General features: G+C 45.7%; 1 protein-coding gene across 2 annotated transcripts in view; it reads right to left on the bottom strand.

The window, feature by feature from the left end:
* Positions 1–27,903, bottom strand: part of CAMLG (calcium modulating ligand) — a 60,554-nt gene that overhangs the window by 22,614 nt on the left and 10,037 nt on the right. For both annotated transcript variants that reach the window (XM_040442609.1, XM_040442599.1), the window contains exon 3: positions 20,236–20,301. In XM_040442609.1, coding sequence (XP_040298543.1) covers positions 20,236–20,301 — 66 coding nt within the window. The remainder of the gene's footprint in view (positions 1–20,235; positions 20,302–27,903) is intronic.

Here is a 27,903-nt window from a genome sequence, read left to right as displayed (position 1 = left end):
TCTGTGGTTATGTAGACCTTGCCACAGATGGCGTTGCGCAGTGCACACCTGATTTTGTCCGCCACTTGGTTGTGCAGGGCAGGGATGGCTTGCCTGGAAAAGTAGTGGCAGGTGGAAACTACCTACTGTGGGACAGCCACCGCCATAAGGTTTTTAAAAGTCTCCGTCTCCACCAGATGGCATGACAGCATTTCAAAGGCCAGGAATTTAGAAATGCTGGTATTCAGGGCCAAGGATCGCCGGTGGGTAGGGGGGTACTTCCTCTTTCTCTCCAGTGTTTGGGGGATGGACAGCTGAACACTTCCATGGGACAGTGTGGAGATGCTTGGTGACGGTGGTGTTGCTGCCACATCCTCTGTTTGCGGGGTGGCAGGTGCCACTGTCACTCCAGAGGGGGAGGAAGAGGTCGGGACTGCAGCAGGAGGAGTCCGATATCTTTCATGGTTTTTGAAGTGTGTACTCCACTGCAGCTCGTGCTTTGCATTTAGATGCCTGGTTATGCAGGTGGTGCTCAGGTTTAGGACATTTATGCCTCGCTTCAGGCTTTGATTGCACAGCGTCTTGTCGTCAGCACATTGTCTGAAGAACTGCCACGCCAGGGAATTCCTTGGAGCTGGCTTCGGTGTGCTCAGTTCCTGGGTGTGGTATGCAGTAGCAGGCGTACTGGCTACGGGACGGCCACTCTGCTTTTGCACTCTGCTCCCTCTTTTGCTGTGCGGCTGGTGCTGTGTGACGACCACCTCTTCCTCCGAGCTGCACACGTCACTCGCATGACATTGATTCCATGTGGGGTCTAGGACCTCACCATCCTCCACATCATCTTCCACCCACTCCTCACCCCTGCCCTCCTTGCCGGTCTGCACACTGCAGAAAGCCGCAGCAGTTGGCAGCTGTGGTCCACCCATGTCCACATCCTGAAACATAAGTGGTTGGGCATCAGTGCACTTAATCTCTTCCACTTCTGCTGCAGGGGTAGGGGGATAGCCCACGGAAACGCTACCAGCAGAGTCATCAAAAAGCATAAGAGACTGCTGCATGACTTCGGGCTCAGATTGCCTGCCTGATTTGCAAGGGGGTAAGGTGAAAGACAGATGCCCATGGGCTGCAGGTGCAATCTCTGCACTTTCAGCAGGGGACCGGGTGGGAGACAATGTGAAGGAACTGTCAGGCACCCAATCTACTACCGCCTCTACTTGTTCTGGCCTCACCATTCGTACACCGGTATTCGGGCCTACAAAATAACGCTGAACGTTCTGTCGCCTACGTGCACCTGAGGAAGGTGTTTCATTTGGGTGTGTAGCTGGCACAGATCAACCACGTCCTCTCCCTGCAACAGGAGCTCCACTAACACCAGCAGCACCATGACCCGGGTCACTTGCCTTATTTGATGCTCTCCTCATTCATTGAGGTCACCCACTGAACTAACAGACAGATCAACTATATTAATTTCCTTGTCACGGATGCAGTGCAGGTGTACCTCACACCAAAAATGGGTATATGTCACCCACCGATTGTCACGTCAGTGATGTGGGAGGGAACACCACATCGACAACAGGAGGGCAGGGAAAAGGAACTAGGCCTCAAAGCTAGGGAAAGGGAAACGGACCCACCTATACAAAACCCTAATACAAGCTCTGACTCCTACCTGTATGAACAGACCTTGCGTGTAAGAATGTTCATACACTGTAACCTATGAACCTGGAAACCCTGAATTGCCCTGGAATAGTGTCAGGGCTTGAGACGACCTGTTCCTTCCAATATGAACAAACAAGCAAAAGACACAAATGCAATGGCACTCTGCAACCAGCATTCTGCCCTGCCTCTATGCTGGATGAGGCATTGGTGTACATTTTGGCCAAAGCGTAATAAGCCACTCACCACGTCAAGGTCGCCTCTATGGAGTGGTCCCTAACACTAGTTCCTACCTGTTTGTGGGCAATGACAGCCAGACAAAGTCCAGGGAATGCAGGTGCAGCATGCACGCCAAGCACACTCTGCTTTTAACCCCGTCCGGTGCCATTACAGCTTTCATCGGATACAGGGATGCAAGTACCAACATGCATACTGAGCCCACTATATACTTCTCCTGGAGCCAAATGGCTACTGGTAGGTGCTATATATGCAGACTCAGTTTTATACTGACTTTAAAACCAGCCTCCAGGACAGATTGACTGGTCATGCTGCACCTGCATTCCCTGGACTTTGTGTGGCTGTCATGGCCCACAAACAGGTAGGAACTAGTGTTAGGGACCACTCCATAGAGGCGACCTTGACGTGGTGAGTGGCTTATTACGCTTTGGCCAAAATGTACACCAATGCCTCATCCAGCATAGAGGCAGGGCAGAATGCTGGTTGCAGAGTGCCATTGCATTTGTGTCTTTTTCTTTGTATATGTATTTCGCCATAGAAATGTGCACCTACATATAGGGTTGTGCTGATTGAATCCCCCACATTTTTTCAATGAACAAACAAGCATCTCCCTGAGGCCTAGTACAAAAGACAGAGGGGAAACAACAAAGTATAAAAGGAAAGTAACACTTAACTTCTGAAGTAAATGGACGAGCAGGAACTCAGAAGAGGACAACACACCAGCACTCCCACATACAAAACTAAAGCTATCAATCACATGGCATGATGGGTGAAGCCAGATTAAATAGAGAAGTTGAAATGACCACTAAGCTACACCTGAGACAAGAGGTATGGTCATTACCAGCAACAACACAGAAACAAGTTAAACCAAAAGAGGCTGTCAGATCATATTACATGCAGCCAGTCTCTTAGTTCTTCTCACACCTGTCACGTTAGAGACTGGCCACCCACAGAATAAATAGCCAGATGAGATTCCTAACGCTCTCCCTCACTTCAGCTGCCTGCTTCCTGTCCCTGCACTACTCAGAGCTGATGGGCGGTGCTACATGTGATCCAATTTGTAAAGAGGCTGGGTCACATGATGCACCGGCCAATCACAGCCATGCCATGTGATGGCTTCTAAGTGCCCACAGTTTAAAAGCTTGTTCATTGGCTGCCCTGCAGCCTCTCAACAAGCTTTATTAAATGCCTTAACACCGAACTCTAACTTTTGCTGCAAATTTCGGGTTTGGGTCCGGGTCCCCAAACTTGCAAAGTTCGGGTTTACTCAACACTAGTCATTAGTCTTTTTTTTTTTTTTTTTTTTTTTTTTTTTTTTTAATTTAGTTTTGCTTTAACTTTAGTTCTATTAGGGGAACTGAACATGCGATCTTCTGATCACTTGTCATATAGACTGCAATAGATAGAAGTCTATGGGATTCTGAGAGCCTGCCTGAGAAGCCATGCCTCGGGTACAACTTTTCACAAGGTCCCAGGATGTCAAAGTAACAGATCAGATGCCGCAGCCGCTATTGACAGTGACATCTGAGGGGTTAAATGACTGGGATCAGTGTGATCAGTTTATTTATGTCACAGATGAGTGATATATCACTCATCATGAGAGCTTTTTTTTAAACAGCTGATAATATCCTCCACATTCTCTAGTGGCATATCTGGATTCCATAAGTGTAGTGATATCTGTTCCATCCCCGAAGCCCAATGTTTTTTTTTTGTTGACTAACCATGTTTTTCCCATAGGGGATTTCCAGAATTTCAGTCTCCACTTGCCCAGTAGTCGTTTTGGGAAAACCCCTCCTCCTAGCTTACAATGTTGTATTTTAGATGCCATATGGGTTATTAGCGAAACATAAGCTGGCTGTACGGCTTTCTCTCTCATTCTCATCCTCACCTCTGTCCACCTCCGACCACACCGATCCAAGTCCTCTTCTTCCCTCCACCCTTCAGAACTTGGACTTCAATGTTAGCCCAGCGCTCCGTGCCTGCACTGCTGGCCCTACACACGGGCACGGGCGCTGGGCTCCCTCATTCCCTTCTGCCGCTGTGCTCCACAAGTGTGGACTGCAGGTAGCTTAACTGTTGTATCTGTGCTCCATGCCAGAGTTTACTTCCTGCTTTAGTCTTTTACTGTTGTTAGGGCATGCACGGGCGTGTCTCTCCTCCCATGTGAGGCAGCACGTACACGCCTTCTATCTGCCGAGTTGCAGGAAGTATTTAAGGGCGCTTCCTGCCCCAGGAAGGTGATGTCACGGGTAATGGGGAGGGAATAACACCAAATGACACACAGAAGGAATAGACCAAAGTCTAGGCCTCAAAGCTAAGGGAGAGGGATGGTGACCTCCTAGGAAACCCTAGACCTCTCCCTGACTCCTGCCAGTATGAGTAGACCCTGACGGTGAAAATACTCATACACCGGAACCTAGGCCCTGAAGACCCTGTAAGGCCCTAGGAATGGTGGCAGGGAATGAGACTACTGGTTCCTTCCCAGATGAAGGAACCAGCGTCTCCCTGAGGCCTAGACAACAACACACACAAGCGAACAACAAAATGCAAGACAAAATGCACTTAGCTTAAAGTAGAATGGAGGAGCAGGAGATCCAAAGGAACAACACACCAGCTCAACCAACTCCAGCTGGAAATATCAACCGCATGGTAAGAAGTGTGAGTCAGAACTAAATAGGGCCTCAGTAATGACTACAAGCTGCACCTGACAAGAGGTGTAGTCATTACCAAACAACACTGAAAGGAGAAAACAAAGAGACTGTCAGATAACCTCACATGCCGCCAGTCTCTCCAATTTTCTCACCTCTGTCATGGGAGGGACCGTAACAGGAGCCAGAGCAATCTTGGTCACTAGCTTGTCTAGTTCCCTATGTGAAGGTGTTTTGTAGTTCGGCTTTTCTGTGTACCGGACCCTGCTTCTTGATTCAACTGACTTTGCTTGATTGCTGCCTGCCCTGACTTCCTGACAGCATCATTCCCCTCGGTACTTTGCATCGGTATCTCTGACCCCTGGTCAGCTGCCACTGACTCAGGGACTGCTCTGGAGTGGCACCTGGTGACTACCCTAACGGCCCAAGCCTATCCTCACCATCAGAGAAAGTGAAGACCAGGTAGTCACTTAATCACGCCCCTCCAGGGTATAGCCGGTTAGTGGCACAGTAGGTCCACACCCACTGGCATAACATTCAATACTGCTCAATAATAACCATCTAGATGACAGACTCTTTAATAAATGACATGAACACATGGAGATGTAGAGATGTTAGCTAAGCTAGTATATTAGAAATGTCAGTATAATCATGAAATCAGCAACACGGTTAGAGGGACTGTTAGTAGACAATTAAGTTCTTCACTATCTTTCTCTTATATACATCTAATACAGGGGTCAGCAACCTCCGGCACTCCAGGTGTTGTAAAACTACATCTCCCATCATGCACACTAGCTTGGCTGTTCTCTAAACTACAGGGTGGGCCATTTATATGGATACACCTTAATAAAATGGGAATGGTTGGTGATATTAACTTCCTGTTTGTGGCACATTAGTATATGTGAGGGGGGGGGAAACTTTTCAAGATGGGTGGTGACCATGGCGGCCATTTTGAAGTCGGCCATTTTGAATCCAACTTTAGTTTTTTCAATAGGAAGAGGGTCAGGTGACACATCAAACTTATTGGGAATTTCACAAGAAAAACAATGGTGTGCGTGGTTTTAACGTAACTTTATTCTTTCATGAGTTATTTACAAGTTTCTGACCACTTATAAAATGTGTTCAATGTGCTGACCATTGTGTTGGATTGTCAATGCAACCCTCTTCTCCCACTCTTCACACACTGATAGCAATACCGCAGGAGAATTGCTAGCACATGCTTCCAGTATCCGTAGTGTATCCGTATCTATCCAATGTGGGTTAGTGTCAGACCAATAGCGGTGGTTTTGTTTGTTAACTTCACCATTCACATAAAAGTTTGCCTCATCACTGAACATAATCTTCTGCGTAAACTGAGGGTTCTGTTCCAATTTTTGTTTTGCCCATTCTGCAAATTCAGTGCGCCGATCTGGGTCATCATCGTTGAGATGCTGCAGTAGCTGGAGTTTGTAAGGGTGCCATTTGTGAGTAGCTAATATCCGCCGAAGGGATGTTCGACTAATGCCACTCTCCAGTGACATGCGGCGAGTGCTACGCTGTGGGCTCTTGCTGAATGAAGCTAGTAAAGCCACTGATGTTTCTTCATTAGAGACAGATTTCATGCGTCCACATTTTGGCAAATCCAACACTGAACCAGTTTCACTTAGCAAGCAGTTTGCTAACTGTAGCATGGGAGATGGTTGGTCTCATAGGGTGTCTTGCATTGAAATCTGCTGCAATGACCCGGTTACTGCGTTCACCAGACATCAACACAATTTCTATCTGCTCCTCACATGTTAACCTCGGCGACATGTCAATGGCTGTAAACAAAGAGAAACTTGTAAATAACTCATGAAAGAATAAAGTTACGTTAAAACCAAGCACACCATTGTTTTTCTTGTGAAATTTCCAATAAGTTTGATGTGTCACATGACCCTCTTCCTATTGAAAAAACAAAAATTGGATTCAAAATGGCCGACTTCAAAATGGCCGCCATGGTCACCACCCATCTTGAAAAGTTTCCCCCCCCCCTCACATATACTAATGTGCCACAAACAGGAAGTTAATATCACCAACCATTCCCATTTTATTAAGGTGTATCCATATAAATGGCCCACCCTGTGCACAAGTGAAGGAGCATGCTGGGAGTTGTAGTTTCACAACAGCTGGAGTGCCGAAGGTTGCTGATCCCTGATCTAATATATAAAGCTGAGTGTATGTGTGTGTGTGTGTGCGCATGTCCACTAAAGGAATCCGCACTGTCGCATTTACAATCACGAAATTTGGCACACAGATACATTAGGTGTCCGGGAAGGTTTTAGACCGGGTCTCAGCGCTCTACCATGTACCGTTCCTGAGATATTCCCAAAAAAAATGCAATAGAAGCCTGCCATAAACACAGTCACGTGTCCCTTATCAGCCAATAGAAGCTTGCAGGCCCTTAGTCTCCACATAAACACAGTTTTACACCAGGTTTCCCTAACAACCCAGCCATTTTTCTTCACTGATGTAGGTTAGCTTTAAAAGGGGCAGGGTGCTGTGGATGACACTGTTAAGGGAGTGGAGTGCTGTGCAAATCACAGTTAAGGGTGCAGGTAGGGTGGCCATTAAGACCACCCTCAAAAGATGGACTTAAAAACCCTGCCCCCAAGTTGCGTTACGCCAAGCCCCCGACTCAATTAGGTCACGCCCCCTCCCACTCCACAGCCGAGGGTGTTTAAAAAATGAAGGTAAAAATCAACTTCTATCCGCAGCAGGTGTGGGAGGGAGGGTGACTTTCTCCCTGCAGCTCACCCTCAGACAGCACAATGCTGCTGTCTGAGAGTGAGCTGTTCAAAAGGATATCCCTGTGTCCGTCCAGGCCCTGCGGCAGACGGAGGACAGACAGTCTGAAAGCTGGACTGTCCGGCCTAAAACCGGACCTCTGGCCACCCTAGGGGCAGGCTGCTATGGAGGTCACAGTTAAGGGGATGGTCCACTATGGAGGTCAGTGTTAAGGGGCAGATTGCTGTAGAGGCCACTGTTAAGGGGGCGGTGTGTTGTGGAAATCACTGTTAAGGAGATGGGGTACTGTGTAGGTCACTAATAAAGGGCCGGCCGCTGTGGAGGTCACTGTTAAAGGGGAAGGCGCTGTGGATGTTACTGTTAAGGGAGGAGGGCACTGTGAGGTCACTATTAAGGCAGTGGGGTACTGTGAAGTCACTGTTAAGGGAGCGGGGTAGAGTGGAGGTCACTGTTAAGGGAGCGAGGTACAGTGGCAGTCACTATTAAAGGTGTAGTTGCTGTGGAGGTCAGTTAAGGGGACTTTAACCAATGGTCAGTGTTAAGGGGCGGGTGCTGTAGAGGTCACGGTTAAGGGGCGGGCCACTGTGGAGGTCACTATCAAGGGGGTGGGGTGCTGTGGAACTCACTGTTAAAGGGAAAGGCTGTTGTGAAGGTCAACGTTAAGGGGGTGGGCTGCTGTGGAGGTCCCATTTTAAACAGGGCACTGTGAAGGGGGGGGTCTGTGTTAAGGGGTGGGGGGGCGGTGGAGATCACTGTTAAGGGGGTGGGGTACTGTAGAGGTCACTGTTATAGTGGATACTGTCGATATCTTTTAACGACACACGCAAACATTAAGTTAAATAGATTAAATATAGCCGTGCAAAGCTGGGTCCTTCTGCTAGTGGACTATATTCGAAAAACCAGGTCTTATAAAGTTAGTTCCTTTTGACTCACTTTCTTATCAGTCGTCTGACTCAGAGCAGATACCCGCTATCCAAATAGGATCGCCAAAGTTGCACCACAGTCTCCAAAGTCCAAACTCTGGCTCTCTGCTGGTAAATATACTCTCTTGAAAGGCTGATGAGATGGCGTGATAATTCGCCATTTCATAGGGAGAAATAAGGAACAGCGCACTCAATACCCATATCACGCTGCATTCACCGACAAGTAACATTATCCAGCTAGCCGTAGCTCGCCACAAGCCTGCATGCGATGTGCCCTACAATAGGAAATACAGTTTAGCTGTCACCTTCACTGAGCCCATGATTCTGCTGAGCCAGTCATCCAAGGAGAGCACAGCACACACTAGCAACTAGGCTACTTTCACACTAGCGTTTCTATTTTCCGGTATTTCTGTGTTTAAATAATCGCTACATGTGAATGCCTCTTTATGCTGTATATTGTCCTGATGAAGGGGGCTCTCCGTCCCTGAAACGCGTAGACTGAAAATAAAAAGTATTGTGTTTATCAATACCCACCTGTTATCTGATTCCTGCTGACAGCGCCATCGAAAAGGTTCAGTTATTTTTTCCTTCTGCACGGATACCTCTACCCGACGAATGCTATCACAAGCACGGGCTGGAACCTAGGCAGCAGCGCAGGCACCCCGCATGCCGATCGGGCAAATCGGCACAAGCTTCTTATGGTGTTGTGACTTTTCACAACACAATCTGGTAAGAGTTTCTACATATCTCTTATCAATTTTTTGTACAACATCACACATGAGGCGCTGCCTCCTGTCTTTCTTTTATCTTTATTTTCCGGTATTGAGATCCGTCATGGGGTCTCAATACCTGAAATAAAAGCTTCAGTTTTGTCCCCATTCATTGTCAAAGGGGACAAAAATGAAAATTACTTACGGGTAATTGGATTTTCCTGAACCCACGACAGCACCACGAGAGAGGATGGATCCGCCTCCAAAGACAGGAAACCTGCGGCACAAAAAGGCAGAGACTCCTCTCTGCCCCTCAGTATGACATTCCAACGGATTTAAGGAACTCCGCCGTATACGTTAGTTTACATTTCTACTTTTTTTTTGCGACACCCGTGAAAACACTCCACCACCCAGGATAAATAAAGAAGGGAGGGAAAATATAAGGGTGCTGTCATGGGTTCAGGAAAATCCAATTACCCGTCAGTAATTTTCATTTTACCCCTCACCCACGACAGCACCACAAGAGAGAGAGCCAAGGAAAACTAGGGTGGGATGACAGCAGATAGCACCGAAGCTCCAAAGAATAAATTAGAAGGAGAGTTCAATTGTAACCGGTAGTGGTTAAAGAAGGTATAAGGAGAAGACCAAACTGCCGCTTTACAGATGTCCTTGATAGAGACCGCCGCTCTTTCAGCCCATGACGTTGATACAGCCCTTGTGGAGTGCGCACGCAGACCCTCAGGAGGCTCCTTCCCCGAGGAAGAGTATGCCAGAGAAATAGCTGACGTGATCCATCTTGCCAGAGTCTTCTTTGAGGCCTGAGGTCCTTTGTTTTTTTCCCTGAAAAAGAACAAATAGCGAGGAAGATTTCCTCCACTCCCTAGTCTCATTCAGGTACTGAATGAGACATCTTCTGACATCCAGGCAATGGAAAACTTCCTCCCATTCTGAAGATGGATTATCATAAAAGGAAAAAAGAATAATTTCTTGTGATCTATGGAATTTAGTAGCTACTTTAGGTAAGAAAGCCGGGTCAGGTTCTAAAAGGACTCTGTCCTGAAGGATAGTTGTGTACGGGGGATTTATGGAAATCGCCTCGATTTCGGAGACTCTACGTGCGCTGAAGTTAAAGAGGTTGACCGGGATCAAAATATTTTTTACAAAACAGTTTACTCCCTATTAATAGCTGTTTCATGGTCCCCCCAGATGTTTTTATGTATTTTTCGACATCAGCAGTGCTCCGACAGTCCCCCACTGATTGTCGACATCTATGTTTATGTGTGCGGTAACTTCCTGCCGCACTACCTTCTGTGTCCCAGCACAGAGCAGCATCACGTGGTTTCTGGTGTCTGTCTGCTCCTCCGGGCATCCGCCCCCCTGATTCATATGCCGCCTCCTGCCGCACATATTCCTCCCCCTTAGTTATGCCCCTAAACTCTGCCTCCTTCACTGATAATAAAGCGCCCTGCCCGGTGAAGTCACCGGACCAGAGGGGCGTGGCTTAGCGCGGTTTGTGCCGCCTAGCTACTGCCCATCCATGCGCTGTGAATAATTACTTTGGCCGACGGTGACGTCATCGGACTCCTTGCGAAGCGGAAGATGAGGCTTCGCTCTGCAGAAAGGGACCCGGTACGTCTTGACTCTTAGAAGAACGGCACTTCCGGCTGAGATTTTGTTTATTGCAAAAGGAGCATCAGAAATGTCTGTTAAAAGGTAGGACAGGTATGAATGTAATATTTAGGGCAGCGGTCCCCAACCGCGGTGATCAGGGTCGTCTTTAACGCTGTACTAATGAAGCGCTTCCATTATGGAAGCGCTTCATTAGTACAGAAGGACCAGGAAGCGGTGAAGGATCTGTACTCACCACTTCCTGGTCCTTGGCTCGGCTATCGGCTGTGCAGGGCTGCGCACAGCGTGAGGTCTCTCTGTGACCTCAGGCTGTGCGCTGCTATACACAGCCAGCCGACAGCAGAATGAAGAATGATGAGGATCACGATGGTGACCAGGAGCAGGAGAGGTAAGTGTTTTTTTTTATTTGCACTGGGGGCTGATAGCTGACCTGGGGGACATGGGGCAGACATGAGGGGCTAATGGGGGGCTTATGGCTGACATGAGGGGCTAATGGGGGGCTTATGGCTGACATGAGGGGCTAATGGGGGGCTTATGGCTGACATGAGGGGCTAATGGGGGGCTTATGGCTGACATGAGGGGCTTATGGCTGACATGAGGGGCTAATGGGGGGCTTATGGCTGACATTGGGGGGCTAATGGGGGGCTTATGGCTGACATTGGGGGGCTAATGGTCGACATTGGGGGGCTAATGGTCTGACATTGGGGGGCTAATGGTCTGACATTGGGGGGCTAATGGTCTGACATTGGGGGGCTAATGGTCTGACATTGGGGGGCTAATGGTCTGACATTGGGGGGCTAATGGTCTGACATTGGGGGGCTAATGGTCTGACATTGGGGGGCTAATGGTCTGACATTGGGGGGCTAATGGTCTGACATTGGGGGGCTAATGGTCTGACATTGGGGGGCTAATGGTCTGACATTGGGGGGCTAATGGTCTGACATTGGGGGGCTAATGGTCTGACATTGGGGGGCTAATGGTCTGACATTGGGGGGCTAATGGTCTGACATTGGGGGGCTAATGGTCTGACATTGGGGGGCTAATGGTCTGACATTGGGGGGCTAATGGTCTGACATTGGGGGGCTAATGGTCTGACATTGGGGGGCTAATGGTCTGACATTGGGGGGCTAATGGTCTGACATTGGGGGGCTAATGGTCTGACATTGGGGAGGTTTATGGCTGACATTGGGGGCTGATAGATGGCTAAAGGTTTGGGGGTCTGATCTGAGGTGTAATAAAAATATTTTTTTCTAAAACTAGGTGCATCTTATAGGGCGAAAAATACGGCACAGTGCAGCAGAGACCATAGTCAGTTTATATAGTCGTTATATATTTTAATATGCACCTTGTGTTTTGTTATGCGCGTGAATCAGTCAGCCCCGCCCACCCCCTAAGCCCCACCCCAGAACCCTCGCCCCCTTTCCCCCACACCCGGTCCCTGGGAAAATTGTCTTGCATGAAACTGGTCCTTGGTGCAAAAAAGGTTGGGGACCACTGATTTAATGTCCCCAATCCCGGACAACCCCTTTAAGGCCACTAATAAACATAGCTTTAGAGAAAGGAATTTTATATTAATCTGATGGATAGGCTCAAAGGGAGGGGCTGTCAGGGCCTGCAGAACCAGATTTAGGTCCAAAGGGGCTATTCTCTGGGAAAAATTAAGGGAAGATCGGGAAACTGCTTTAAAAAAATGCATAACCCAAGGGTTTGACTCTAAGCGTTCGTTAAAGAGGGCCGAAAAGGCAGACACCTGGACTTTCAGAGTGCTTTGAGAGAGACCTATTTCTAGCCCCTTCTGAAGGAACTCTAGTACCTTATTTAAGGGTGGAGAGCCTGGAAGGTTTTTAAACTGAAGACCTGCGATAGACAAAAACTTCTGCCAGGTTCTGGCATAAATAGACATAGTTATCTTTTTCCTGCTACTTAAAAGGGTGTTTGTTAAGCTGACAAAAAAATCCCTTACTCCTCAACAATTGCCTCTCAAGTTCCACGCAGTCAGGTGGAGGTTGTCCACCTGCGGATGGAAAATCAGACCCAGAAAAAGAAGATCCCGAGTTGCCGGGAACACCCAAGGATCTGAAATCGATAACTTTCTAAGCCATGTAAACCATGGCCTCTTCGGCCAAAATGGGGCGATTAGTATTACCCTTGCCTGATCTTCACTGATTTTCCTCAGTACTCGGGGAATCAGAGGGAAAGGAGGGAAGGCATAGGCCAGAGGAAAATCCCACCTGTGGAGGAAAGCATCCAGCCCACAGGGGGATCCCTCTGGAGACAGGGAAAAAATATATTTCACCTTTTTTTTTTCTGAGCCGTGGCAAATAGGTCTATATATGGGAGACCTCAGCTTTTCGAGATCTGGGTGACCATCTTGTGGTCCAGACACCACTCCCCCTGGGAAATCTGATGGAGACTCAAAGTCTGCCTGGATATTTTCCTTCCCCCTAATGTGAACTGCTGAAATAGACCTGCATTTGCCCTCTACCATCTGGAGGATGTAACTTAGTACTAGCATTAGGTCCTGACACCTGGTCCCCCCTGCTTGCTTATGTAGGAAACAACTGTTGTATTGTCGGACATAATTCTTAGATCCTTGCCTACACATAGTGGAAGAGCTTCCTGAATTGCTTCTTTCACTGCCATGAGCTCCTTCATGTTGGAGGAAGCCTTTATTAAGCTTCTCTCCCAACGTCCCTGAAAAGATAACTTCTGAACGTGGGCCCCCCCCAGCCCCATGGACTTAGGTCTGTTGGCAAACAAACAATCTCGTTCTTTAGCCAAGAAAGACCTTGATTTAAATTGTCCGTCTTCAACCACCACCTTAGGCCTATTGCTATGGTATCGGTATGGCTTTTTCAGTGTTTTGCGGTCCATTTTTCACGGATCCGTTGTTCCGTTTTTTGTTTCCGTTTCGTTTTTCCGTATGGCATATACAGTATACAGTAATTACATAGATAAAATTGGGCAGGGCATAACATTTTCAATAGATGGTTCAGCAAAAAATGGAACGGAAACGGAAGACATACGGATGCATTTCCGTATGTGTTCCGTGTTTTTTTTGCGGACCCATTGACTTGAATGGAGTCACGGAACGTGATTTGCGGGCAATAATAGAACATGTTCTATGTTAAAACGGAATGGAAAAACGGAAATACGGAAACAGAATGCATACGGCGTACATTCCGTTTTTTTTGCGGAACCATTGAAATGAATGGTTCCGTATACGGACCGCATACGGAACGCAAAAAACGGCCAGTAAACGGGAAAAAAAAACAGCCGTGTGCAGGAGGCCTTAGGTTGAGTAAGTTCTGGGAAGATATTGTGAATTTCATATCTAGAGGAAGACTCCCCTTCTGCCAAGTCTCCAGAATCTCCCACTGCAGCTCTCTTGTATGGAATTGTGCCCAAGTGACAGCTGGGATGCAGGAAGTTAAGCTTCCCAGGATCGACATACCCTTTCGCAAGGTGATCCGGGGATAATCTATTAAATTTTGGATCTTCCGTCAAAAAACACTTCTGGTGTCTGGAATCTAAGATTAGGCCCAGGAACTGCTGACGTTGAATAGGCCTTGGCTTTGACTTCTTGTCGTTTAGAATCCAACCCAGCTTCTTCAAGATGCGGATTACTTCCAAGACTGCCAACTCGCAAGCTTTCTCTGTTTCTGCCACAATCAAGAAATCATCGAGATATGGTATAAACAATATGTCCTTTTCCCGGATGTGAGCTGACACTTCCGCTATCACCTTGGTGAAGACTATGGGGGCCATTGCTAAACCAAATGGGGGTGCCTGGAACTGCCAGTGTTTCAATACCCCTTCCATCTGAACTGCAAATCTGATATTTCTGATAATCCTGATGGATCGGAACATGGAGATAGGCGTCTTTCAAGTCCAGAACTGCCATGAAGCATCCTGGGAAGAGTAGATTTATAGTTGAATTGATGGTCTCCATTCTGAACTTTTTCTCTAAAAGAAAGTGGCTCAGTTTCTTTAAATTGATTATGGTTCTGTAGGAACCATCTGCCTTTTTTTACTAAAAATAGAGAGGAAAAAAACCCCTCTCCTTCTTGATGCTTTGGGACTGCCCCTAGGACCTTCTTTTCTATTAATGACTGCACTTCTGACTTGATCGCACCTCCATCTTTTTGCGCTGCTTCCGTAACCACGAACCTTGAAGGAGAATTTCAACGAAATTCCAGCTTTAATCCCTCTTTTAATGTGTCCAGAATCCAAGGGCTGCTGGAAATATGGGTCCATGCAGGCAGAAAGTGTTATAACCTTCCCTCTACATGGTCCCTGGCGTCATTGCTGTTCAGAGTTCTTATCTCCTCTGGTCTGTTTGTTGAAGAAAAAACCTCTTGCTCCTTCTCTAAAAAATCTTTGGTTTGTAAGACTTTTCTTCCTTTGCATTTTCTCTGTTACTCCGAAAGGAATGGAAGGAGCAAAAGGATCGGTTGGACCTTTCCCTGGAAAAAAAGGCGCTCTGTGTAGGATATTTTCTCTTTTTTTCAGCAGCCTTATCTAGCAAGTCATCCAGAGCTGGTCCGAATAGATACTCTCCTTCACAAGGCACTGCACATAGTCTTTTCTTAGACTGTAGGTCACCCTTCCAATTTTTTTGCCATAATGCCCTGCGGAGTTAGATTGTCCGCCCACGCGGCAGGACTAGCTAATAGCGTCCGCAGATGCATCCGCAAAAAAATATACTGCCTTTTTAATAGTAGGAAGACTAGCTAAAACGTCCTCTAGGGCTCTTGTTCTTTATCTGTTCCTCTAGATCTGACAACCACATAATAAGGGATCTGGCAGTACAGGTTGAAGCGATGGAAGGTCTGAAGGAAGACGTTGAGGCTTCCCAAGCTCCTTTCAAGAACCCCTCAGCTTTTTTATTTAAGGGATCCTTTAAGGACCCGATGTCTTCGAATGGAAGAGCCGACTTCTTAGCTTCCATAGATATGGCTACATCAATCTTTGCCGCTTTATTCCAGATAGCGGCTACGTCCTCAGAAAAAGGATATTTCCTCTTAATAAATTTTGAAATAAAGACTCTTTTGTTTGGTTTACGCTATTCTTCATTAATTAAGGCTAATACATTTTTATGCAAAGGGAACGACCTAGGCTGTTTTGTCTGCAGCCCCCCAAACATAATATCCTGCACCGATCTAGCCTCTTTTACGTCTTCTATTCCCATGGTTGCTTTGATTGCTTTCAAGAGTTTATCCACATCCTCCACGGAAAAGAAAGCTCTCTTAATTTCATTATTATCAGAATCTGAGGAGAGGGACGAAACGTCCGAGTCCAAACAGAAAGACTGGACCTCCTCCCCCTCATCTGAGCCCGAAAAAACCTTCTTAAATTCTTTCCTTTTTCTTAGATTTAGCTTCTCTGGAACTATCAGGCTTCCTGGAGGATAAAGAAGCATTAATCTCAGCGCTTACAAAATTCTGTAGACAACTATAAAAGGATGGAGTCTCCTCAGCCACCGTTTTATCTATGCATTGCTGGCATAACCTAAGCTATATTCATAAGCCAGAGAACATTTGCATAAGGCACATTCTTTGTAATGTCTCTTAGAAACTTCTTTTTTTAGGTTTTTCCTGTAAAGACACATACATTTGTACATCAAAAGATGGTCATAAAACATGTGGCTACACAAGCCTCTCACCCCTCCCTGGTACCGAGGTCGGGTTGGCCGCCGGGTCCTCCATAGTCTCTTTCCTTTCTTCCTCCATGCTGCAGCTCTTGTCTCCAGACACTGTCAGCCCTCCGTGTATTGCAAACGCTGGCAGCCATTTCCGGGTTCCAGTGGCTTTTAACCACACCCCCCCGCACGTGATGCGCCGAGCATCCGTGCGCTCCAGGCCTCACTCTCAACCCGGAAGTGGTGTATTACGTGAGCGGAGCCAAGACGCCTCCCCCTGGCCGGATCTTCTGTCCTCTGCGCCGACGGATGCTTACTGGTGCTTGCTATTGCATCAAAGCATCGTGCCCTCCAGCGCTCAGGAACACCGAGCCATTATATCTATTATAATAGACGCAGATGGTTGTATTATCAGTAACGGAAGCGTTTTTGCTGAGCCCTGATGGATCCAACAAAAACGCTAGTGTGAAAGTAGCCTTACCTTTGTCAAGCCATTACACTGCTCGGAAATTTAAATTGTAAGCACAGGACTTCACCACTCATGCCCCAGAAGAAGGCAGGGTGGCGAAACCCTCGATTTGGTAAGAGTCTGGCATGCTGCATCTTGGTTTAATGATATTGTGCTTTTAATTTCTTATATCTTGTGAGTATAATATTGAAGCTACATTTATCAACAACATCTTTGACAGTGTTGCACTATGGTATATTTATTTTAAAGGAGACCACAAAGGATCAGTACACCTTGAAAATGAAGGGTGAAAGTGGTGTAAAATACAGGTCTCATGCTCACCAGTGTACACTTACATCCAGAACCCACCTAGGATGATGTGTCAAGGGAAAGGATTCCTTTGCAATGCATGTTTGGACTGCCAGGTCCTGGATTGCTGACTGATAAAAATGTTGCTTTTATTGCAAATCCATCCTGTGAATGTTTTAAAAATACAGTGATCTGGGTTTTATTGCTCTGGAGATGTGCCAAATGCATTTTAACCCCTTCACGCATTATGAAGTATCTGTACAGGCCTCTGCAGCGGGCCCGCTCCATACACAGCAGGTGGTCGCTGTATCATACAGCCGGCACCCGTCTGCACTGACAGAGAGCGGTGATCGCACCACCCCTGTCATTTAATCCCTCAGGTGCCGTGATCAACGCTGATCGTGGCACCTGTGAGAAAAGGCAGAGGGATGTGTCTTGCGATCGGAGCCCCCGCAGTGAAAGCGCTCCAGGCCTGCCATTGCTTTCTCCATACTGAGCTATGCCCGAGGCATAGCTCAGAATGGACAGTGTGAAAATCCTATTCACCCCAATACAGATCAAGATCCCATGTACTAGGCCCCTATGGGGCTAATAGTTGAAAAAAAAAAACACCAACACTTTTACATATAAAAAATTTAAATAAAAACATTAGGTATTGCCGCGTTTTTGAAAATGTCAGAACTATTAAAATAGAAAAATTCCTGTACGGTGAATATTACTTACGCAAAAAAAAACAAGCCCTCATACAGATATGTAGACTGAAATATTGAAAAGTTATGGCTGTCAGAATATGGCAATGCAAATTTTATTATATTTTTTTATGTAACAAAACAAAAATAACCTATACAAGTCTGGTATCACTGCATTCGTATTGAGCCACAGAATAAGGATATCAGGTCATTATTAGCGCACTGTGAACGCTGTGATGTCAAAACCCTAAATACTTTAGCGGAATTCAGTTCCCCCCCCCCAATACGAGATATGGTAAATTAAATGTTGGCCATAAAAAAAAAAAGCATCGTCCCGCGAAAAAAAAAAAATTGATTTTTTTGTACTTACCGTAAAATCCTTTTCTCGTAGTAGGCATTGGGGGACACAGCACCATGGGTATACGTCCAACTACCACTAGGAGGCACTAGACACAAAAAAAGTGTTGGCTCCTCCCAGGTGGGCTATACCCTCTCCACAGGCACTAGGCTATTCAGTTTGTACCAAAAGCAGTAGGAGAGAGAAGAAAAGCAAGGAACCAACAACTCCCGTTTGGGAAAGATCAAGAGACCAGCCCGGAGAAGCGGAAGTAAAAACGTAGGGTGGGATCTGTGTCCCCCAATGCCTACTACGAGAAAAGGATTTTACGGCGAGTACAAAAAATCCAATTTTCTCGTGCATGGCATTGGGGGACACAGCACCATGGGATGTCCCAAAGCAGTCCCCGAGGGTGGGAAAAGAACAGCCATGCCACCGGTTGGGAATACAGGTGCAGAAGAACCATGTGACCCAACAGGAAAAAACACGGAATGGGCAAGAGGTTCCAATAACAAGGAAGAAACCTCAAGTAAGAAGCAGTGAAGACTGCCAGCACCCCAGGACAAATGCCTGGAATAAAATCCCAAATGCAAGAAGAAGGCAAAAGGGAACACCGAGCTCATCCAAGGGCTGGAGAAAAAATTAGGACAGCACCGCGTGTTGGAACTACCTAACGCTCAAAATTGTCTCAGACCAAAAGAGCGAAAAAACCTGTGGCAAACCCCTGACAGGCCAGGGGAGAAAGGAAACAGGGAAGCACTGGAAGCCAAAAGAGGGAGGGAAGCCATAGCAAGGCTCACATGTGAAGGGAGCAGGTCTCCCCTCACCGCAAGGCAGTTGATGAAGTTAAGCGCCCTATTTAAAGGTTAAAACCCAAGGCTGCTAGAGGAAACCGCCAACCCTTGGAGAAGGAGGGGGTTGTAGGTAAAGGCCAGGAAAAGAGAATGATAAGACCTACGTCCCAGAAACAGGAGACGAGGCTCGAGCCTCTGAAAACAAGATATCATACTGAAAACTCCCAGGGGGGAGAAAGTACATGACAGGTGCAGACGACGGCAAGGTCCAAGGGGACTGCTCCTCTGTCATGTAGTACAACTAAGCAGAGAATATAAGGGGGCAGGACAGGTCTGCCTCCTACGGACACTAGACTAAAACTGGATAGCCTAGTGCCTGTGGAGAGGGTATAGCTCACCTGGGAGGAGCCAACACTTTTTGTGTCTAGTGCCTCCTAGTGGTAGTTGGACGTATACCCATGGTGCTGTGTCCCCCAATGCCATGCACGAGAAAAAAAACCTTGTATAGCTAGGTGAACGAAAAAATAAAAATGTTGTTATGTTATGGCTATTTGAACATGGGGAGGAAAAGTCCAAAATGCAATAATGAAAATAGGCGTCGACCTTAAAGGGTTTCTGACACCCCACAAAACTCTTTTTTTTTTTTTTGGATAGTTAGATTCCTCATAGCGCGATATAGGAGAATATAATAGTCTTACTTACTTTCATGCGGCCGATTCTTTATAAAACGAAGTTTTATAATATGTAAATGAGGGCTCTACCAGCAAGTAGGGCGTCTACTTGCTGGTAGCCGCAGCAGAAATCTGCCCCCTCGCCGTGTTGATTGACAGGGCCAGCCGTGATCTCCTCCTCCGGCCGGCCCTGTCAGTAATTCAAAAATCGCGCGCCTCTGGTCATTCTGCGCAGGCGCTCTGAGATAAGGAGGCTCGTCTCCTCAGCACTCCCTCAGTGCGCCTGCGCCGATGACGTCTTCTCTTTCGGTGATGTCATCGGCGCAGGCGCACTGAGGAGACGAGCCTCCTCATCTCAGAGCGCCTGCGCAGAATGACCAGAGGCGCGCGATTTTTGAATTACTGACAGGGCCGGCCGGAGGAGGAGATCACGGCTGGCCCTGTCAATCAACACGGCGAGGGGGCGGATTTCTGCTGCGGCTACCAGCAAGTAGACGCCCTACTTGCTGGTAGAGCCCTCATTTACATATTATAAAACTTCGTTTTATAAAGAATCGGCCGCATGAAAGTAAGTAAGACTATTATATTCTCCTATATCGCGCTATGAGGAATCTAACTATCCCAAAAAAAAAATATGAGTTTTGTGGGGTGACAGAAACACTTTAAGGAGCTGCAGATAGTTCTAAAACCATGATGCATCATATATACTAAATAAGCAAATCTGATTATGAATACAAGCAAAATACAGCTCAAAAAATTTTAAATGTTGAGAGAAGCCTTAAAGAATTAGTTTCTTTTTTTTACCTTCGGAAAATACTTTGACAGTCCCATGAATGCAAGTTGTAATGTAAGGAATGGAGCAAATATTGACTGTAGAGAGAGAGAAAAGAGACCAAATAATTAATACAGCAAAATTACATGTTTGCTGACCTAGAAAAAAGGTATATAAACATTTCCACTGCCATGGTTTCCCCTATGCATAGCGTTACATTTTCATGACAAATAAAATTATGCCGTTTAGAAAAAAACATTTTATTGCAACATAGCCGATTTCTTTAGAACTTAGGCCTCATGCACACGACTGTTGTGTGTTTTGCGGTCCGCAAACCGCGGATCTGCAAAACACAGATGGCGTCCGTGTGCGTTCCGCAATTTGCGTAACGGCACGGACAGCATATAATATAACTGCCTATTCTTGTCTGCAAAGCGCAGACAAGAATAGGACATGTTATATTTTTTTGCGGACCACGGAACGGAGCAACGGAGTGCTGTCTGCATCTTTTGCGGCCCCATTGAAGTGAATGGGTCCGCATCCGAGCCGCCAAAACTGCGGCTCGGATGCGGACCAAAACAAACGGCCGTGTGCATGAGGCCTAGGTCAAAGAAATATAGTGGTCCCTTAGGTTACAATATTTCTAATTTATAATGGCCTTGCCTGAGCCACCGCAAAGATAACACACCGCTTCAGATGGCGACCAAAACGGTCGCCAATGCGCCTTAAAATTTGCAGATGGCGACAAGACTTTTTAGTCTTGTCGCCATTTGCAAGTGGACCGCAGCGCTGCAGCTGAAGAGATACTTTTAGACCGGGATCGGTTTGAGAACATGGCAAGCGCTGCTCTCAGCGGGCGCCATGTTCTCCTCAGCAGCACAGGGGAGAAGGAGTCCCTCCCTCCCACCTGTGCCGCTGCCACCAATGTACTGATAGCAGGGAGGAGGAGGAGGGGAGGGACTGGCCACTGCGCCACCAATGAATATAATTAACACATTCATTTAAGTGTAGGCAGCGGGTGCCGGCAGCAGTATCACATACTCGGCACCCGCTGCCTACAATTAACCCCTCAAGTGCCGCACCTGAGGGGTTAATTGCCGGTGATCGCAGCGCCATGTCATAGAGGGCAGGTGCCGGGTATGTGATACCACTGCCGTCACCCACTGTCTACACTTAAATTAATGTGTTAATTATATTTGTTGGTGGCGCAGTGCGCCCCCAACCTCCCCCCCCAGTATTATAACTATTATAATCACAGGCACAACCCCCCCCCCCCCCATTGTTATATTCATTGGTGGCAGTGGCCACAGGGTCCCCTCCCCTTCATTGGTGGTGCAGTGGCAGCTTCTGATCGGAGCCCCAGCAGTGTAATCCTGGGGCTCCGATCGGTTACCATGGCAGCCAGGACGTTACTGAAGCCCTGGCTGTCATGGTAATCTGCCTGCTGCTGTGTGTACTATGCACAGAGCAGCAGGGAGAGTGTGAAGTCCTATTCACCCTAATAGAGCTCTATCAGGGTGAATAGGACAAGGGATGAAAAGATCCCAGCTTTCTAGCCCCTAACTTAAAAAACAAACAAACACCAAAATATTAAGTTTAATTCACTCCCTTTCTCAATTTTATATAAAAAATATATAAACCATAAATAAACAAATCACATATCGCCACGCCCAAAAAAAAGTGCAAACTATTAAAATATTTTAAAAAAATCTCCTATGCGGTGAATGCCGTAACAGAATTTTTTTTATTAAAACCATGCGATTCGCCATTTTTTTTGTCACCTTGTCCCCCCAAAAAATAGGATTGGACTTCTCGATTATGGGCCGGTCGTTCCATAAAATGCGGAATGCACGTTACTTTTTGGCGTTTTATTTTTTTCGCGTGGTATCGAATGGTATCAAAATATCGAGTATCACAATACTTTTTTATGGTATCGAAATCCAATTTAAAAATTTTGGTATCGCAACAACCCTAGTGGGGATAGTTTATTTTAAGCCATTCTGTGTCACATATAGAAGAATATCGGTTTGAAACACCCTTAAAAGGGATTCTGTCACCAGATTTAACCCTATTAAGCTAGCTGACATTAGCGATGTGCTAATGTCAGCTAAACCTAACTAGACTATTCCTACTTTTATCTATGCCCCTGTTACTACAGAAATCTAACTTTTATAATATGCTAATTAGCCTCTAGGAGCAGGTTGTTCCTGCTTCTACAGGCTCCGTTCTCCCACCTTTGTCGCCTCCCTCCAAGTCCAGATTGACAGGGCCAAGCAGCGCTCGCTAGTGAAATCTCGCGCCGTTCATCATCTGGGGCAGGCGCGGTGAGGGAAAGACGCTCGCAGGCTGCCAGCTTCCCCACTACTGAACGGCACAAGATTTCACCAGAGCACTGTGTGAACTGTCACTTGTGATTGCATATTTTATGCTTCTGGTACACCTGGTTCTGGTGGGGTTAACATATCTGCTCTGTTCCTGGGTGTGGCTTATCAGGTGCCCTCATTATCACAGCTATATCTATCGGTGAGCTGTGGAGCTTGTTGGGTGTAGCCCCTTGCTGCTGACCCAGGGGGTTTTGCCATCAACCCTTCTGTGTGGTGTCACCTGATAAAGCATTGATGTATCCTTGTTCATGCTTTGCCTGATCATCTGTACCTGTTCAGATCCTGTCTTGTCTGTAGGCCTGTGTAACTGTTTCTGATCCTGTTTTGTTCAAGGTAGCCTGGCAGTGCTTAACCCTTTCACTACCAGCGCCATACAGTACAGACCAAAAGTTTGGACACACCTTCTCATTCAAAGAGTTTTCTTTATTTTCATGACTATGAAGGCATCAAAACTATGAATTAACACATGTGGAATTATATACATAACAAACAAGTGTGAAACAACTGAAAATATGTCATATTCTAGGTTCTTCAAAGTAGCCACCTTTTGCTTTGATTATGGCATTCTCTTGATGAGCTTCAAGAGGTAGTCCCCTGAAATGGTCTTCCAACAGTCTTGAAGGAGTTCCCAGAGATGCTTAGCACTTGTTGGCCCTTTTGCCTTCACTCTGCGCTCCAGCTCACCCCAAACCATCTCGATTGGGTTCAGGTCCAGTGACTGTGGAGGCCAGGTCATCTGTGGCAGCACCCCATCACTCTCCTTCATGGTCAAATAGCCCAAACAAAGTTTTCCCTTATTTTTCGGCTGACTGACTGACCTTCATTTCTTAAAGTAATGATGGCCACTCGTTTTTCTTTACTTAGCTGCTTTTTTCTTGCCATAATACAAATTCTAACAGTCTATTCAGTAGGACTATCAGCTGTGTATCCACCTGACTTCTCCTCAACGCAACTGATGGTCCCAATCCCATTTATAAGGCAAGAAATCCCACTTATTAAACCTGACAGGGCACACCTGTGAAGTGAAAAACATTTCAGGGGACTACCTCTTGAAGCTCATCAAGAGAATGCCAAGAGTGTGCAAAGCAGTAATCAAAGCAAAAGGTGGCTACTTTGAAGAACCTAGAATATGACGTATTTTCAGTTGTTTCACACTTGTTTGTTATGTATATAATTCCACATGTGTTAATTCATAGTTTTGATGCCTTCATAGTCATGAAAATAAAGAAAACTCTTTGAATGAGAAGGTGTGTCCAAACTTTTGGTCTGTACTGTACATGTACGGTACTGGAGCATGTAAACATGGCGCACGTGCAGCGGACGTCATGCCCGGCAGTTCTCTGCTGTTTCAAACAGCAGGGACCTGCGGCTAATTACCGCAACCGGCAATAATGCTGATCGCGGTAAATAAAGGGTTTAGATGCCGTGATCAAGTGAGATCACGGCATCTAATATATCAGTAACATGGGGAAGTCGGTAGTTGCTTTGAATGCTCCGAGTCTTGCTGACAAGACCCACGGCACTCATGCTGCAATTCTTATTTTGGCCACCAGATGGCAGGCCAACATAAGAACTGAACAATAGACAGTAATAAAATAATTTTAAAAATTCATGATTGTTCAAAATTAACCCCTTAAGGACCGGGCTCATTTTCACCTTAAGGACCAGGCCATTTTTTGCAAATCTGACCAGTGTCACTTTAAGTGCTCATAACTTTAAAACACTTTGACTTATCCAGGCCATTCTGAGATTGTCTTTTCGTCACATATTGTACTTCATGACACTGGTAAAATGAAGTCAAAAAAAATATTTTTTTATTTGCACAAAAAAATACCTAATTTACCAAAAATTTGAAAAAAATTAGCAAATTTCAAAGTTTCAGTTTCTCTACTTCTGTAATACATAGTAATACCCCAAAAAATTGTGATGACTTTACATTCCCCATATGTCTACTTCATGTTTGAATTGTTTTGGGAATGATATTTTATTTTTTGGGGATGTTATAAGGCTTAGAAGTTTAGAAGCAAATCTTGAAATTTTTCAGAAATTTACAAAAACTCAATTTTTAGCGACCAGTTCAGGTCTGAAGTCACTTTGCGAGGCTTACATAATAGAAACCACCCAAAAATGACCCCATCTAAGAAACTACACCCCTCAAGGTATTCAAAACTGATTTTGCATACATTGTTAACCCTTTAGGTGTTGCACAAGAATTATTGGCAAATGGGGAGGAAATTTGAGAATTTCATATTTTTGTCAAATTTTTCATTTTAACCCATTTTTTCCACTAACAAAGCAAGGGTTAACAGCCAAACAAGATTGTATCTTTATTGCCCTGACTCTGCCGTTTACAGAAACACCCAATATGTGACCGTAAACTACTGTACGGCCACACAGCGGGGCGTAGAGTGAAAGGTGCGCCGTTTGGTTTTTGGAAGGCTGATTTTTATGGACTGGTTTTTTGACACCATGTCCCATTTGAAGGCCCCCTGATGCACCCCTAGAGGAGAAACTCCCTAAAAGTGACCCCATCTAAGAAACTACACCCCTCAAGGTATTCAAAACTGATTTTACAAACTTTGTTAACCCTTTAGGTGTTGCACAAGATTTAATGGAAAATAGAGACACAATTTCAAAATTTCACATTTTTGGCAGATTTTCCATTTTAATATTTTTTTTCCAGTTACAAAGCAAGGGTTAACAGCCAAACAAAACTCAATATTTATGGCCCTTATTCTGTAGTTTACAGAAACACCCCATATGTGGTCGTAAACTGCTGTACGGGCACACGGCAGGGTGCAGAAGGAAAGGAATTCCATACGGTTTTTGGAAGGCAGGTTTTGCTGGACTGTTTTTTTTGACACCATGTCCCATTTGAAGCCCCCCTGATGCACCCCTAGAGTAAAAACTCCAAAAAAGTGACTCCATTTTAGAAACTACGGGATAGGGTGGCAGTTTTGTTGGTACTAGTTTAGGGTACATATGATTTTTGGTTGCTCTATATTACACTTTTTGTGCAGCAAGGTAACAAGAAATAGCTTTTTTGGCACGTTTTTTTTTTTGTTATTTACAACATTCATCTGACAGGTTAGATCATGTGGTATTTTTATAGAGCAGGTTGTCGCGGACGCGGCGATACCTAATATGTATACATTTTTTTTTATTTATGTAAGTTTTGTACAATAACTTCATTTTTAAAACCAAAAAAATGTTTTAGTGTCTCCATATTCTAAGAGCCATAGTTTTTTCAGTTTTTGGGCGATTATCTTGAGTAGGGTCTCATTTTTTGCGGGATGAGATGACGGTTTGATTGGCACTATTTTGGGGTGCATATGACTTTTTGATCGCTTGCTATTACACTTTTTGTGACGTAAGATGGCAAAAAATGGCTTTTTTTACACTGTTTTTATTTTTATTTTTTTACGGTGGTCATCTGAGGGGTTAGGTCATGTGATATTTTTATAGAGCCGGTCGATACGGACGCGGCGATACCTAATATGTATACTTTTTTTTTATTTATGTAAGTTTTACAGAATGAGTTCATTTTTGAAAAAAAAAAAAATCATGTTTTAGTGTCTCCATAGTCTAAGAGCCATAGTTTTTTCAGCTTTTGGGCGATTATCTTGAGTAGGGTCTCATTTTTTGCGGGATGAGATGACGGTTTGATTGGTACTATTTTGGCTTACATGCGACTTTTTTGATCACTTTTATTACCTTTTTTGGGAAGTAAGGTGGGCAAAATTTCAATTTTCTCATAGTTTTTATTTTTTTATTTTTATGGCGTTCACCGTGCAGGGAAAGTAACATGACCATTTTATAGATCAGGTCGTTACGGACGCGGCGATACCTAATATGTGTAGTTTATTTTATTTTTTTAATTTTTATTCAGTGATAAATGTTTTTTTTTTATCTTAACTTTTTTCACTTTTTTTTACATTTTTGTGACCCAGACCCACTTGGTTCTTGAAGATCCAGTGGGTCTGGTGTCTGTATAATACAGTACAGAACAATATATATTGTTCTGTACTGTATTTTACTTACACTGAACAGATCTGTGCTTTTAGCATAGATCTGTTCAGCACCATGGACAGCAGGACGCCTGAGCAGGCGTCCTGTTGCCATGGGAACCCTCTCCGTCTGCTCAGAACTTCGCAGACGGGGAAGGGTAAGCACGGGGCTGAGGGGGGCTCTCTCCCTCTCCATCGGGGGCTGCAAAGCCACAGCAGCCCCCCGATGGAGAGGGAGGGAGCTCCCTGACCGATGACAGTTAACTTTTTCCATACAGCGGTCCGTACGGACCGCGGTATGGAAAGGGTTAAACGGCTGACATCTTCACAGATGTCAGCCGTTTATACCAGGGTGCCAGCAATGTGCTGGCACCCTGGTACAACCACTAGAAGCCAACGATCGTTCATGGGGAGGCGGGCGGGGGATCGCGATCCCGCCTGCCGCACCGCCCGCCTCCCGCAACGCCCCCACCGCCTGCGACACCCCCCCCGCACCACCCTCCGGCATAAAATCGTGCAGGGGTGCAGGGGGGGGTGAAAAATATTTATTTTAGCCACTCTAAAGTTTCTGATCCCCGCGGTCAGGGACCGCGGCGATCAGAAACTGCAAAAAGCGCAGCAAACCGCAGGTCTGAATTGACCTGCGGTTTGCTGCGATCGCCGATACGGGGGGGTCAAATGACCCCCCTGCATTGTTACGGGATGCCGGCTGAATGATTTCAGCCGAAATCCCGTTCCAATTAACCCCTGGGGCGCCGGAATACAGATTTTAAGTCAGGACGTACCGGTACGTCCTGGGTCCTTAAGGACTCGGGAAATAGGGCGTACCGGTACGTCCTAGGTCCTTAAGGGGTTAAAAAACTGATTTTATAGGCTCCAAATTGGTATCCATAAAAACTACAGATTGTCCCGCAAAAAAAAAAAAAAAAAAACACATAGCTCAGTAGATCTAACTATAAAAAAAAGTTATGGGGGTCATAATATGGTGATGTAAAAAAAAAAAAAAAAAAAAAAAAAAAAGAAGTTTACATTTATTATTACACTATTTAAACATAAAAAACCTATACATATGGGGTATCGTTGTAATCGTACTCACCCAGAGAATGAAGGGCATAGGTCACTTTTGCCGCAAACGGAACGTCATGGGAACAAAACCCGTAAAATAGTTGAGGATTTTTTTTTTTTCCCTAAATTCCACCCCATTTGGAATTTTTACTGCTTCCTACTACATTGTATGTCATAATTAATGGTGGCATTAAAAAGTACAACTTGTCCCGCAAAAAATAAGCCCATCTACAGCTATGTGAAC

The sequence above is a fragment of the Bufo bufo genome, chromosome 1 (assembly GCF_905171765.1).
Source record: "Bufo bufo chromosome 1, aBufBuf1.1, whole genome shotgun sequence".
NCBI classification, from domain to species: domain Eukaryota; kingdom Metazoa; phylum Chordata; class Amphibia; order Anura; family Bufonidae; genus Bufo; species Bufo bufo.
The sequence above is the reverse complement of the archived record's forward strand: the minus strand, read 5'-3'. Positions and strand labels throughout refer to the sequence as shown.